General features: G+C 35.4%; 1 protein-coding gene across 2 annotated transcripts in view; it reads right to left on the bottom strand.

Annotated features, from left to right (window-relative positions):
- The window catches only part of ATGRIP (Golgi-localized GRIP domain-containing protein), a 236648-nt gene that overhangs the window by 173785 nt on the left and 47576 nt on the right, over positions 1-15287 (bottom strand). For both annotated transcript variants that reach the window (XM_089802216.1, XM_089802217.1), the window contains exons 2-3: positions 4916-5028; positions 4644-4801 (exon numbers count right to left, since the gene is read on the bottom strand). In XM_089802216.1, coding sequence (XP_089658342.1) covers positions 4644-4801; positions 4916-5028 — 271 coding nt within the window. The remainder of the gene's footprint in view (positions 1-4643; positions 4802-4915; positions 5029-15287) is intronic.

The raw sequence follows: 15287 nt of genomic DNA, 5'->3' as shown, positions 1-15287 counted from the left end.
AATGGTTGCTTAAATGTGACTGCGCCTTCTTGAGGACGAAATCCCTTAGGAAGCTAGAAGCTGGACGTAACCCGAGTCTTCTAACATCCATCAAATTCAGTGTTTATTGGAAAGAGCAATACATTGTGGCCAAATGATCTTTATGTGGAAGAAGTGGCAGATTTGTAGGTACTGACACTTTCAGCATTTGCAAGCGCAGAATCAAGATATCACAGGAGGTCAGAACGATAAGCACCAGACCAGAAAATGTGACACTTCAGGTTCAACTTTGCCTTATTTATCATAGTTTGCTAAAGGACGGAAAGTCTGCTTACAGGAACTTACCTGCAGATAGATATGGCAACCAGATTGCAGGCGGTTATTATAGTCTGGGAATATGAACCTGTCTAAGTTGATTTGAGGTGCTGAAGCATTTCACGGGCCCTCTAATATAATATCTAGACTCACCGTGGCCTGGGAACAAGAAGAAGATTGTGAGACGTCCACTCCTATCAGTTCGCAGAGGCTACATCTGCTGGCTATTGCAGATACTCAACGGAACTCATCTTCTGTGTTGTGTGCCCAGAAGTTAATACACCAGTCAGCTTGTAGGTTGTCTGAAGATGGAAACCAGTAGGGAGTATGCCGAGAATAGACATTAAAATCTGCTGGCAGCTGCAGTATACAGTGGTAGGTGCGGATGAGTTGCTAAGAGATATAGAGAACTTCTACAAGTTGTGGCAGGAGTATAGATCACTTCAAAAACTTAAATAACATGTTCACCAGCAGTAGTCAGTTTCCCATCTGAGGCGTGACAGTCCAAATGCTGGGGTTGACGTGTCTACTTCAAAACTCATGTGGGTGTGAGCTTCTTCAGCAACTTTCCTCCACAGGCCAGTAACTCAGGTTAGTGGCAGCATATCAGGTTTTGAACTATCACTGCATTTTTGTATGTTTATTGTAAGTTACATTGCGTCCAGATTTATATATGCCATATGATTTAGCCATTAATGAAAATCCTTATGAATGAACAGTAGAGGATAAGTTGAGAAATTGGTTGTATGTTTGACATTAAAGTTTGGATTTAAATTTAGTATTGTATTCTGGGAAGCTTCTTTGTTTCAGTGGTATCATAACATAACATCTGGGCTACACGCCAACTGTTTGATGAAATTCCACTAGTCCAAGTTTAAAATTGTTGATTAGACCAGCAACGATTAATACACAATACCACTTGTTCACATTTTTTCAGTTTGACCTATCAAGAGCCATCTTAGGCTCATCACATGCACTACTGGCCTGGTACAAAGAAAGAGGCCAGTATTTATCCACTTCCACTTTCCCAGGGACATGCTGAAAGAAAGAGAAGAGCGTTGAAGAGCAAAACATTCCAACTCATCAACAGACTACTATATAAGATGGGGTTGGATGATGTGTTGTAATAGAAGAAGAGATCCCAAGGGAACTTAGACAAGCTACAGGAAAAATTTCAGATGGGGGTAAAAGAAATACTCCCTCCCTTGCCTAAATTGATGATGGAAAACATTTGAGAGGAACAACAAGGTCAGAAAATTGAGGGGAAGATAGAATGGAATTAGATACAGGTCACCCAGAGGGCGTGGAGGAGTGACAGAAAGTGCGCCTCTATCATTTGGAGATACATCAAAGCGATTCCTAGCGGAGTTAAATGTCATAACATGGGCTACCAGGAGATAATCAAAAGGCAAAGGAGTCAGACATGGGAGTGGTAGTGAAAGCAGCAGAGTCATTGCTGAAATTTATGCAAAGTGGATGTTATGAGGAATTCAGCACACTTCTTGGAGGAGGCGTTGGAAGGGAGGAAGAGATGAAGAAATGGAAGACATCCTAGGTAGTACAAACATACACGTGTCAGCCACCCCTCATACCTATAGTAGCACAAATAGAGGGAACATTAAGAATCACTTTTATGGAAATACAGAGAGCAAAAAGGAAGGTAACAAATATCAAAGGAGAACAGGCTCTCCTAAAAACAAACATACAAAAGCTAGAAACAAATGGGGGATTGGAGAACCTACACAAGCGGAAAAACTAGCCACGACAGAGCAAGATAGGATGGATTATCCAAGGTTACTACAAACAACACGGGCAAAGCAACTAGCCACAAAAAGGGACCTGAGATTACTGAGACGGTAGCAGCCACGAGCCAGGGATGTCCTCACAACCTTCCTCTCAGCAAAAATTGTGATTGGTTAGCTCATTTTTGTCTTAGTCGTCTAGAGGACTACTTTTGGTGGAGATAATGTAGGTCAGTAATAAATAGTTCGTACACATAATGTTAAAAATTGTTAGTAAGGGAATTAAGTAATTAGTTGTTGATACAGTGCAGAACCGGATGAACCCCCAATGGAGGTGATCTAGTTCCCAGCAATTAACCACACAGCGGAAATACAACACAAGATGCAAGATTTGATACCAAACTCAACTCTTTATTCATAAAATAACTACTTACATGCAATGTGTCAGGCTGTAAGGCCTTCCTGGTTATAGCCAAATACAAAGCAAGTAATAATTCTAAAAGATCCCTCAAGATCCAACCCAAACCCTAGCTAGTCTAGATCTGTAACACAACAACAATCTAGAAGAAACACCAAGCAAGATCTAAACTTGTGCTCGCAAGCCACCAAGCAATCTCCTTGTTTCCCAAGCCACAACTACTAGCCCTGCTCACAAATTTGCAACCACAGATTTCTGACTCGAATCTCTACTCCTACACAATTGATTGAATACGTACAACTCTACCCAAGCCATCCTTAAATACTTGTACGGCTAGAAGTCAGCCTGTTGTAAATAGAATCAAATTGAACCCAAATAAACATAAAATGCCTTAAACGGCTTAAACCATTATTAAATACACAAGATAAATAAACAAGACTCAAATAGGTCCACACACACCCCCATGATCGATCCACGCCACAATCATATGTCACGCGCATTAAATGCACCAAATCCGCTGATCCAATCAGCAAGAACACCATTCAATGAGCCAAACTATCGAGCGTTAGCAAAACCACCAAGCATCGTCAATCAAATAGTATATGCCGAGTAACACATTATATGTCGAGCCTAATATATGCCAAGAAACACAGTATATGTCGAGCCCACTCAGCCAACACTACCCAAGTTTTGTCGAGCACCACAAGCTATGTCGAGCTTCATCAGTACCCAAGTTCCTTGGCCAACGCTGCACTCACGAACTCCTCAATAATGACTGAGCATCAACCCTTCTTCAACCAAGTTCTCCAACTCCAAAGCCAAAACCAATCCAGCATGCTGGATTGCTAACTACCCTAGGATGCTCCTGCATCAGTTGTAGCGAAGGGTTGTGTCTGTTGGTTTACTTAACCATCCAAAATAATATATAAGAACTAATACAAGTAAAGAAAGGACAAAATTGTATGGGCTGTTTTGGAATCAATATAAGAAATCATTTCCTTTGCATTGCATGGTATTATGGTATTGTATCCGTTGTATATTGCACTTATTTCTGACTGTTGGTATGGTAGGTAGAAGTACCGGTTAAAATTGTAGCGCACTCTCTATAGAACCATCCTGGCACCATAGAACCAATCTACACGTGGACCCCATCGGAGCTCCTAGTCTCACATCTATAAGTACTAGTAAACACCACTAATACTAAAGACTCTGCTAGATCCTAAAACTAACATGTTTTTGTGTAACTTTGACTATTTCCTAATACAAATTTAAAGTACTCCTGAAGTTCCACCAGTACTAGGTATATGTACTCACTATTAGAAAATAAATAACTAAATTGATACCAATTTTCAAAAATGTAAATCTACCAATTAGTGAGGTTCACAAAAACACTTGTCAAATTGTTTCTAATTTTTTGCTAAATTACAGTATTTGCAAAATTTATTAATTAATAATGGTAAACTCTATGCTTTTGTGAATTGCGCAAATATAATATCTAATAGTTTTTACTATATGAAATGGAAAGATTACACAACTAATCTACGCGCATTCTTTATAAGATTCAAAGATTAGCCAACTAATCTATACACATTAATAGTTTCCATTCTCTAGTTTACTCTCCTCTAGAGAAATAGCTTAATAGTTAATAACCTTGCCAAGTCATATTCTGTTCTTTCTCCCTTAAAAACGGTAAAGTTTTCATTTAAATGCTTTATGCAGATGATTTTGATGACTAACATAATATTGCATTGTATAAGCATATGGTAAAATTCAAACTTGGAACCATTATTTAGTGGAGCCTAAACTCCAAGATGATGCCAACAGGAAATCAAATGGCACCTCTTCATGACAATCACAAATGGTGTATCTTTCTTTGGCCCAAGCATTGGCTTCAGGGAAGTTCAAATAGAGCGACCCAAAATATATGAAAACAATTTAGCAATGCAGTTGAATCTAAAAGACTCCTAAAATTTGCTGCACTCTGAAGAACCCCTCAGAAACATACATATTCCTGATGTCCATATTTCCTAAGGGTTAAACGGGAATACTTGTTCGTCTAGAACCAAGATACACTACATGCAAATATAAGTAGAAGCCTCTTGCTCCAGTAAGAATCAGAAAAGGAGAAAAGCAAAAACACTTTTAGATTTTTTAATGAATAAAAAACAGGCATAAGCAAAGAAAGCCACCTGTCGTGTTCCTTTGTGAGTTCTGCATGTGCATGTTTTGATTCATGGAATTCCTTGGATATCCTTTCCATGTCATCATGAGTTGAAGAAATTCTTGTAAAGGCATCAGAAACTTGTCCTGCTGCCATAAACAGCTCCTTTTCTAGCTTATTGTTCACCTAGATGAAAAGCAAGGTAAATACATGACACTAGAACTCTTTATAATTATAATGAACCAACACAAAATAAATTAACAGAAAATTATTTTAGAGTCTTATTCACAGAAAAGATACCATCATCAAATTTTCTATATGCTTTTGTGCAATTTCGTGTTGATTCTTTAGTTCATTTTCCAATTCCTTTGCAGCAACCTTCTTCACTGATTCATCATCCAAAAGCTTCTTTACTGCAAAATTGCAACATAGTCATAAATATAATTCTTTGCTGCGCCAAGTTCTTTACTCACAAACATTTTGAAGCTTTTAAATTGCTAATAAAACAAAAATTTCCTTGCCTTCCTAATTAAACATTAACTCTGAAACTTGGAATCTATTTCTAACAAGAAGTTGGAGCAATAAATATAAGGAAAGCTCAAATCAGATCAACAAAATGACGCATCCATTAAGGTCAAAGAAATGATCCACAGAAAGCAGAATGCACAGTTACACCCATAGGCATATAACAAGCAACAGATAAAAATGCAAAATTTCAAACAATGTTGTTGATGTGACAACCAATTAAAATGTGCAGCGAATCCAACTAACAAACAAATTGCAGCATTACCCACATTCCCAGATACAAACAACAATAGACATCGCATACACACAGATATCAAAAATGCTTCTTAGCAGTGATGTCACAATTGAATTTCAATAAAATATTGTCAACTGCTTCAAATTTCCATAACTTGCTCAAATCCCTCCAAATGAAGGCAACTTTGAACAGAAAATTAATATCATCAGTATTTGGAACACCCTATAATCCTACTAAACATTTGGTTGAAACTTGATATTTGCAAGAAATTGTCAAGAATTGGATTGAATATAATTTGGCTTTGAACTCTATAGTTACTCAAAAAATATTAGATCTTTACACTATTTGTATACAAATTTTGACCTTGACATATAGTAGAACCCAATGTAAATTTCCCTCTTTGGTGTTTGTCAATGTTAGTAAATTCTAGCATTATAGATATCTTTGAATTTGCATTAAATCCCTGTGAAAAAAGGCCACTGCACATAGTCTAGACCATAGCTACAAGATTCACATGGACTCACCAAGACTGATGAATCAAAAGTAGGATTCCTAGGAACTCGAGACTCAATTACCCAATAAGTCGCATGGGTTAGACTTATTGGCACCTATATTTTTTTCTCATTTCCCACGCAAGATGACTTCTAGTTTCAAAGAGAAGGCTTGTTCTCAAGCCCTGGTGTGGCAGGCTTGTCTCAAATTACATTTCTTGGCAGGTTCATAGATCATTGAAAAACTATGAAAAAATTCGCATTTCCAAGTTTGTGCAAGTATTCATAACTTCATAGGCAATCACTAATCTCCAGTTCCTATTTCATGGTCATCAAACCAGTTTTAAGGTCTAAACAAAAAAAATTAAATGACCTGCCAACTGGCCCCAATTACAAAGGAAGTCTCAAAATTCAATCCATTGTTCAATTATGGGACAAGGATTTATATCAAATATGATTGCCCCTTTGCAAGCTTCAGCAACCCTCGAATGTCATGTGTGCCCCAGGTTCTATAGAATTATATTGTATTATTTACCTCATAATGGTCATTTATGTTGCTTTATGAATCTTCATATGTATCTGGTCACATAATGTATCTAGTAGGTTATGTAGTTTAGCATATTTCTATTTCAGTTTAGAAACATCACCTTTCAATTTTCTTATTTGAGGAGCCTTTGTCTCCTATTTAATTACTTCATTTTCAATCAATCAATTATCATTTCATAGTATCAAAGCCCATACATTAATTGTCATAATCTGAAATTATATTTCAGAAGTTTTTAACAATTAGCTATGAAAGTTTGTGTAGAAACCTAGAAATTTTGAAGAAATTGGCAGAAGTTATTTTAGGATTTTTTTTTAAATAATTGAAGGTTTTAAAAATAAGGGCTTCTGAAATCGCAAATCTCTAAAGATTTCAAAGGTTTTCTTTGCAGACTTCGAAGGTTTCTACTGAACACAAGGATTTTCTATCTCAGAACTCTGTGCTTTAAAGATTTTGTTTACCGCATTCGAGGGTTTCTGTGTGTTCTCATGGAGAGATGGTTTTCCTTTTTTTCACATGTTCAACACAAAACCTGAAGGGTTTTCTGATTTTTTTCTCAATAAAAAATAATGGATGCAGGGATTTTTATTTCTTTCCAAAGGTGTCTTGTAAAAAAGTTAACAAAAAAAATCACACAGGGTTTTGCATGATTTTTGCTAAAAAACACAAATGGAGAGTCTTCTGATTATTTTGCACAAAAACTCATGATCAGTTTGCTGATTTTTTTCTGCAAAAAATCATGAAAGGGTTTTTCAATTTTTTTATGTAAAAATTCATAGACTTTCTATTTCTTTTATGGGTTCTGTTTTTCTTTTCAAAAAATTGTGATGTTTAAAAAGGTTTTCTCGATTTTTCCAAAAACAAAACATGGTTTTCTCTGTCGTAGGGTTGCTTTTTTGGCAATTTTTTTGTTAAATGTGTGATTTCTCCTGAAATTTAAAGTTTTTGACGAATTTTTCGCAGAATTGCAAGCTTTCGTCTTCAACAAAATGTTTTGACGATTTTTTTAAATCCTAGTTTCTTGCAGGGTGTTTTCAGTCAGCCTTGGGTTATAAAAGCAAACGGTGCTCTTGCAAATGTACTGGGGTTTACTACTTTTCACAGGTTTTGAAGCTTGTGACAATTTCAGGCCAATCATTGTTTTTTAGAGTTATGAAGTGTTTTAAACTTTTAAGTTGATCTTGGTACCTCTATATAAATGGAGGGATAGTTTTGTTACCCAACATCATGTTGGATGTATTATGGTAAGCTTGGACATATCTAGAAGTTTTGCAGCACTGAGGAGGGCCTTAGCAGAAGGCTCATGTTTATAAAGATAAAGGGGCAATCGCTAGCCAAACAACCCGTAGATTCAATCTTCTATAGGCCAGATAGTTAATAAATTGACCATTAACAGAGATTGTTAGAACTATATCATATTTTTACCTCATAATGGTCTTTTAAGTCACTTAATGTGTCTAGTCACTGTAATATCCCTGTTTTTGCACCTCAGTTAATTTCAGAGGTTAGCCTATTATCAATGGTTCCCGTAGACTGTTGTGGTGATTAAGGGGCCCTTTGAAGGTGATTTGGGATTTGCCCATGTCGATCCTTTAGGTGTCTATTTCAGTACTCATCTGAGTGCATCAATTTATTTGTGGTTTGCCTTCTTTAGAAGTGACACTGTTGGAATGATACAAAATCCACAAGATGCCTTTTTCACCTGATATTCCAATTTCAAAGAATAATGTCTAACGACATATAGGACATATCCAGGAATGTTAAGGTTGTAGTTACAGTCAGATTGATATGATCATGAGTTTCATTATTGATGATAATATAAATATTCCTATATATATATATACACATACATATGGTTAGTTAAATTATTTTATTCTAACTAATGGTGTTTAAACCTTGGAGACATGTCTCATCTCTCTCATACTTATATGAGATCCAAATCTGCATTTGAAACATATCAATAACAATGGCAATATAATTACATTTGCAGACACAATCCATGTTACTTAACATGGTATCAGAGCAACGCTACAAATGCAAGAAAGATTCATATCAAGAAGGAAATCCGAACTCAAACAGAAGCAGCAACATAGAATGCCCACACATGAAGACAACTTGTTATTAGCTATGGAGAAATATAAAAAATCGTAAAAGACTGCATTAAATATGTTAGCCATGTGTGTGGGACGGCCTCAAAGAAGAAAATGTGAACCTCTTATCATATGTAATCCCAGACCGCACTTCTCATATTGTCAGTATTTCTCTTGCATTGGTGAGAAAGTATTGGATTGGTGACACAGGTTCTATCAAAGCTTCGGTCAATAACCCACGACTGATATTGGAGGATTGTCTGGTATGGTTCACTGGACAATGGCTCTCCATCCTGGTTGTCTCGTAGGAATAGAAGATTGCTTCTGCATTGATTAAATTCTTAAACGATTCTGAACATTCCTCACTTGTGATGAAAAGAGCAGAATTGCACTCCAGCGACAGTGATATCAGCCCATTGAAAGATTCCATAATGTGTGAACAATAAGTTATATCCAGGGAATGTGAATATATGCACAAAGAATATCATTCCCCGCAAATATACAGATTAAAGACTTTTTCTTCGCAAGTGTTGCTAAATGGTTGTTAATGACTTTGCAGGTCTCATGACTTCTCAATAATACCTTATGTTTATGGTGCAACTAAGTTGTGTTTTAAAAGTATCCCCATCATTTGTGATTTGCATTGGGTGCATGAGGGCAGTATCTGCAGCTTCCTTCTACATCGGAGAGAAATCCCATACTTAGAGAGCTTGTTGATGACTTGCCATGGGCACTTTGTCATTGTTACGCATATTTGGGCATTTAATTTAACCTCTGAGCATTTTCCATAATGAAGACATCATGCTGTGTTGATGGTAACCAGATTTTCTTAATTTTCAACACTCCACAAGTATATGACCTTGCCATCAAAGTGTGTCTTGGCCTCCATGTTAAAACTTTCGATTGCACCATATCTCCTTGACCTGTTGGCAGAACAAGACCTGGTATGTGATTCCATGGGACGAGAGTTTGATGGTAAAGACTTTCTTTCATTTATTCCGCTACAGTAGACATACTACTACCTCAACATCATCATGTGTGTCTGATGAATAACTGCAATACTTAGATAGAATTTCTCCACTTGAGTGTTCCATACATGTGAAGCGTTAGCAAATAGGAGATCCCATAGACCGAATGATTTTGAGAAGAATGAGCAGCGATAGATTCTTACCTCACCACAAATCCAAGCTATGGATGACTTTTATCAAATTGAATGGAGGAATCGTAACCCCCTTCTCCTATAAGGTCTATTCTGATATATTCTATAATCAAGGCTTAAGGAGTGTGAATTGTGAAGAGCTTTCTATTGTTTTATAGATAAATGAAGTAATGTGAATACGCTAGAGAAGCCATCCATTGCACGATATAAAAACAATATTCATATTCAACACAGTCATGTGAATTCTGTTATATTAAGCACTATATTGTTCGATGGAAAGAGAAGTTGATAATTGAGGAGATAATCCTCTATCCCGTGGTATCTTCCAACCATAATGGGAGATGAATTGATGCTTTACCAATGATCAGCCACAATTTGGGATCTAATGAAAGCGAATGGTACATAGTTTTCTCCTCTATTCCCCCATAAAAGGAAAAAAAGGAAGATAAAAAAAGAAAAGCAAGATAAGGCATAAAAGGTAAATTCTAAGGTATAAATTTATTTTATTTTCTTTACATATAAAGCAAAGCAAGATAAGGTATAGAAGGTAAATTATAAGGTATAAAGTTATGAATTTAGTTTTATATGAATATACAATAAAGGTATGCATTATTGGTAATGTTTAATATGACATGGATATTATAATTGGAAGTATAGTTGGTAACAAATTATATTTATGTAATATATGAACACATGTTAAGTTCTATAAATAATGTTTATTTAAGAAAAGAATGATATTTTATGAGACCAATCTAAAATCTTAAGTATAAAGATGAAACAAATTCAGTATTATCTATATAATTACTACTTAATGATGACGAGGAGAATCAAGGGTGTTGATCTACAGATAAGTATATATTTCTTGATAATTACAATTATCTATAAATTGAAGTATTTCTCTTATTTGTATTTCTATATGTACGATTAAGAGCTATGTGCCTTGATTTTTCTTCTCAGAATGTTCTTGTAGGAAAAGTGAGATAGAGTGAGATTCGGAGGGAGATTGACATTTGAGACAACCTTTAAAAAGAGGGAGCATGATTCAGTCAGCCTATAGTGATCTTGATCATATTGATTCAGAGGGAGTAAACCATGTTGTAATGGAATCTTCAGTGATCGATACATTGTAACAGTCAAGAGGACTATAATTCATGCAACTATGCGATTTTAATGAGCCTACCTCTTGTGTACCTCACGAGAAATTGGTGACTTAAATTGAACCATCTATAAGTCTCTCTCTTTGATAAATAAAACTTGACATATGAATTGTGGAGTCATTCAAGTGGCACAATCATACTCAATCAAGATATTGGCGTATTGTGGACGATTTTGTGTTTGCTTCTACTATTAAGCTAAATGAATGTTTGGAATTTCAATGGATAAAAAGAGCAAATTAGAACTTAGAAAGGAGTTATCATATTTGATACAAAATTGTTCAACATTATAAGAATAAGTGAAAATTTTACATTGTGGGGGAATAATAGCCAATATTCCGTTCCCACTTTTAGAGGGCAGATGTTCCATTCTCAAATAATCTAAGAAGAAAATTCTTAATCTTCACGTGCAAATAAGTATTTTTATTTTTGACATTTATCTCTCTTATTTGTAATTTCCAGATATCCTATAAAGTTTATTTGCCTTGATCTTTTCTTTTATGGTTGAGGATGTTCTTATAGGAAAAGAAAGTTGGTACTTTAAACATGCTACCAGATATTGTGCATACTCAACCTAATGATAGTAGCTCCAAAGACCTTGATGATCAAGATGGATAAAATGAGGCTCTCATCTTTGATGATTAAGATTATGAGAGTCTTCTACATTAAGAGGGAGTATGACACTTCTTCGAAGGCAACGCAGGAGCTTAGAAGATTGATGCTCAGAGGGAGTCTAGAAATACATGTGGGTGACTGCATGATGTTGATAGACCTACTCCTATGTATATCATGAGGAAGTGATGACTTATCACCAGAAAATCAGAAAATTGATATCAGATTCAAAGTGAGTTCAATAGGCATCCTTGGGTAAAGAGAGTTTCTGAGAAGTAACTAGAGGACCTGACTTCCCAGGATCAATGTTCAGAGGGAGAAATTTTGAGATGCAATACCTTGTGGATGATATCTTCTCTATGAGGAAAAGTTCTAAGAGAAATTCTTTATAATGCACTCTCCTCTATGAGAGAGAAGTATGAGGTGAAAGCCCTTTGTTCCACCCTCTAGTAGCAACTATGGTAGGTCCAACCTCTGACTTGGTTCATGGTGGATATCATGTGAGTTACTACGTCATGTTGTTATAATTATGTCATGAAAGATGGCAATCTTTCATTGATGTATATATTTAGAGGGGGGTTATTGAAAGGTGACTATCTTATCAATAACTGGACCTGTTATCATAATAGAATATTAAGTTGTTGTCTCGGTGTGCCGAAAGTTACGATAACAAACATAAGGTAAACTATTGCCATAACTTAAATCTATTATAGACCACACTTAAGGTGGTATTTAAACTTATATTAAAGTTATAGTAATTGCTTAATTTCCCTCCTTGCTAAAAGAAAAGGTGTTTAGAAATTTAGTCTCGTTATGAATCGTAACAAATTCCATATATGATATATGTGTGTGTTGATGGACTTTTGTTGATATCCTTAGATATATCATTCTAGGAATAATATCATACTGAGATGATATCTCTTTGTACACTCAAGAACATAATATGTTCTGTATCAATCCTTCCTAAAAGGGAGCGTTAAGGTTGTAGTTGCAATCAGATTGATATGATCATGAGTTTCGTTATTGATGATATAAATATTCCTAAATATATATATATATATATAATATTATATTATTTATATATATATAAAATAATGTATGTATTATACATATGGTTAATTATATTATTTTATAATAGCTAATGATGTTTAAACCTTGGAGACATGTCTCTCTCCTTCTCTCCTACTTATATGAGATCCAAATCTGCATTTGAAAAAATCAATAACAATGGCAATATAATTACATTTGCAGACACGATCCATGTTACTTAACAAGTAAGACTCGACTTTTCCCACTAGCAAAAAATGATGGTAAATTCGTTTTCAAATTTGCTACCGTAAACTATAAACAAGTTAATTTTTTGTTATTTCCTAACCTCTCAGTCAATTGTGATGGCACTTTTGTGATGGTGTCCGCAACCTTTGTCTTTGCCGATATAACCCGACTATATCCTCAAGTCGCTTGACATTCCCGCCAGCAAGTGCAAACACCTAAGTGATTCACCATCTTCACATGTTTCTGGAGCACTCAGACTTCCACCCAAACAAATGCAATCCTCCAATATTTTTGAACCTGGACTGTCAACTCAACTACAACTCTTGGTTAACACAAAACCTTTCCTTAGTTTACCAATTTGAATCGAGTCGACGTCTCCATGCGTGTTTTCAGTTTGCTTCAAAACTCTCAATCCTCCTTGCTTCAAATTGTGTACTGTGTTAAATTCATAGTTGGTATTTCTTGCAAAATATTGAAGTCTCCACCTTCGTAGTTCTCATGTATTCACTGCTCAAACTCGATAGCTATAAGCATCGGGAAAAACATTGACTGGGAATCACTTAATGCTCATCCTCCATTTTAACAATTGTATTCTCCAACAAGTAACAATCGCTTGTCCTACCACTTGCTGCTACTCTATAAAGGATACTTTGTTGTTCTAACACTCTAGGCAATTCCCGGGCACTTCCTCTAGTGCCAAAGAAAAGCTTTCCTTGGGCAAGCTCTATCAAACAAAGGTCACTCCAATCTACAAAACACAACTCTTCTCATTCCTTTTGTAATCTCTCTGCCAATATTCCTCTGAACCATACCCATCTCTGATTTTAACTTTTGCAAATCCATAACTGTTAGGACCACCTTGTCTACAACATATCCACAAATGGCTCCAATTGCCTTATTGTCCCTTTTTTATTAAATTTTTAAGTAAATATATTTGTATAATAACCTTTGCTTTGTTTGTAATTATATTTACATATTGTTGATTATTTATTAAATGCCAAAAGGGGCAAAGCATTTAATAAATTGATTTTTTGAATTGTTTAGCAGACAGAATGGGACATTACAGAACGTATGATCTCCAATTATTATTGTGATTGATGTTACATACTAAGATCTATGGGAGTCGTATTGTAATCTGAGAAGATTCATTTTGTGTATTCGTATTTGTAGAAGTGATTTTGGCTAACCTCAACTGTATGTTCTGTGTATGCATAGCAGATGTGTATGAACTATGAATAAGGTCTATTGTTTAATTGTTAAGAGTTAACAGTCATCAGCTTGAGAACATTGTATTTATTTTAAGAATAAAATAATGGATCTAGCTTTTGTGGGGCTAGGTTTTTTACCCTCAAGTGGAGGGTTTTCCTAGAATAGTTTTACTGTGTCATATGTTATTGTGTTTCTATTTATTATATTCATGTATTCTAGTTCAAAACTTTAAACAGAAAAAATTGCATGGGAATTCCCAAAAAAATTAGAAAATTATTTCCATTTATAAAATGGACGCAAAATGGAGATATGAAAACATTTTGTGGCATATTCCTGTGCTAGAATAAGTTGCAAGATCACGGGGTACAATTGCTGCCAAATGTCAAGGACTAAAGTGTGTATTCTGTAATGTCCCCATTTTTAGCAGGTTCGTGCAGTTGGCTTGGTCAGTTCACCATCGCGACCCTCGTGAGCTCACAGTGGGATTTGAGGGTCTCAGTTGTGGGGTTATAGGCTTTTCAGCATTCTATGGTGTGTTTTGGCTCCACTTGAGGGACTTACTATTTATAGTAAGTCAAACTATTGTTTTCGATGAGCTCAATTGAGTTAGAGGAGTTGAGTGATGCTCTTAATTTTTATTTCAGGCTTCTGATTTGGGCTCCAAGAATCTTGGAGAGAGTCTCTATTTATAGTAAGTCACTCCGTCAGGTTCATTCATCGTCTTTCATCATCAGAATCACTTTGGTGTTGTCAAATTTCAATTCTGATGTTGCTTTAGTTATTTTCGCAAGACGGGTGACTTATTATTATTATTCATCTAAATACGCTAAGGTAACTATTTTTGTTGGTGTTGTTTGTTGATCACCTCAATATCATAGCTCGTTGGAACCCGGACGAAAAGTTTTAAATCATGAGAACAAGAAACAGCAGCCTTCCATGTCTGAATATTAAGTTATGGTGGAAAAGGTCATTTTTTGGAGTCAAAAGCAATTAATAAATTATATTAATGGCACTTTATTATAGTTTAGTGTTGTGTAGAGGAAGCTTCTTAAGTAGAGATCTTTTGGGAAACTGGTATCATTTGGAGATTTTAAATATGAGGACATTTGATGAGAAAAGCATCCAATCATTTGATTATCTTATTTTGCTTTGTCATCTTCGTGACATTTCCTGAAGTTCTAATTTTATGTGCCCTTGCTGAAGTATATGGGTTTGAAACTAAGTTTGTACATCAATCCACTGCTGAGGTAAAGTGGTATTGATTTAATTTTCAATCTAAATTGAAGAGACTTCTCATACTGTGTCTATTGTGGCTAAGAAGCGACTGGCTTACTGAAGAATTTAGTTTTAATTCGTTTTCAATTATCTCTATTGTTGG

This window comes from Cupressus sempervirens, chromosome 9 (assembly GCF_028749045.1).
Source record: "Cupressus sempervirens isolate cs-2001-9-10 chromosome 9, ASM2874904v1, whole genome shotgun sequence".
NCBI lineage: Eukaryota > Viridiplantae > Streptophyta > Pinopsida > Cupressales > Cupressaceae > Cupressus > Cupressus sempervirens.
The sequence above is the reverse complement of the archived record's forward strand: the minus strand, read 5'-3'. Positions and strand labels throughout refer to the sequence as shown.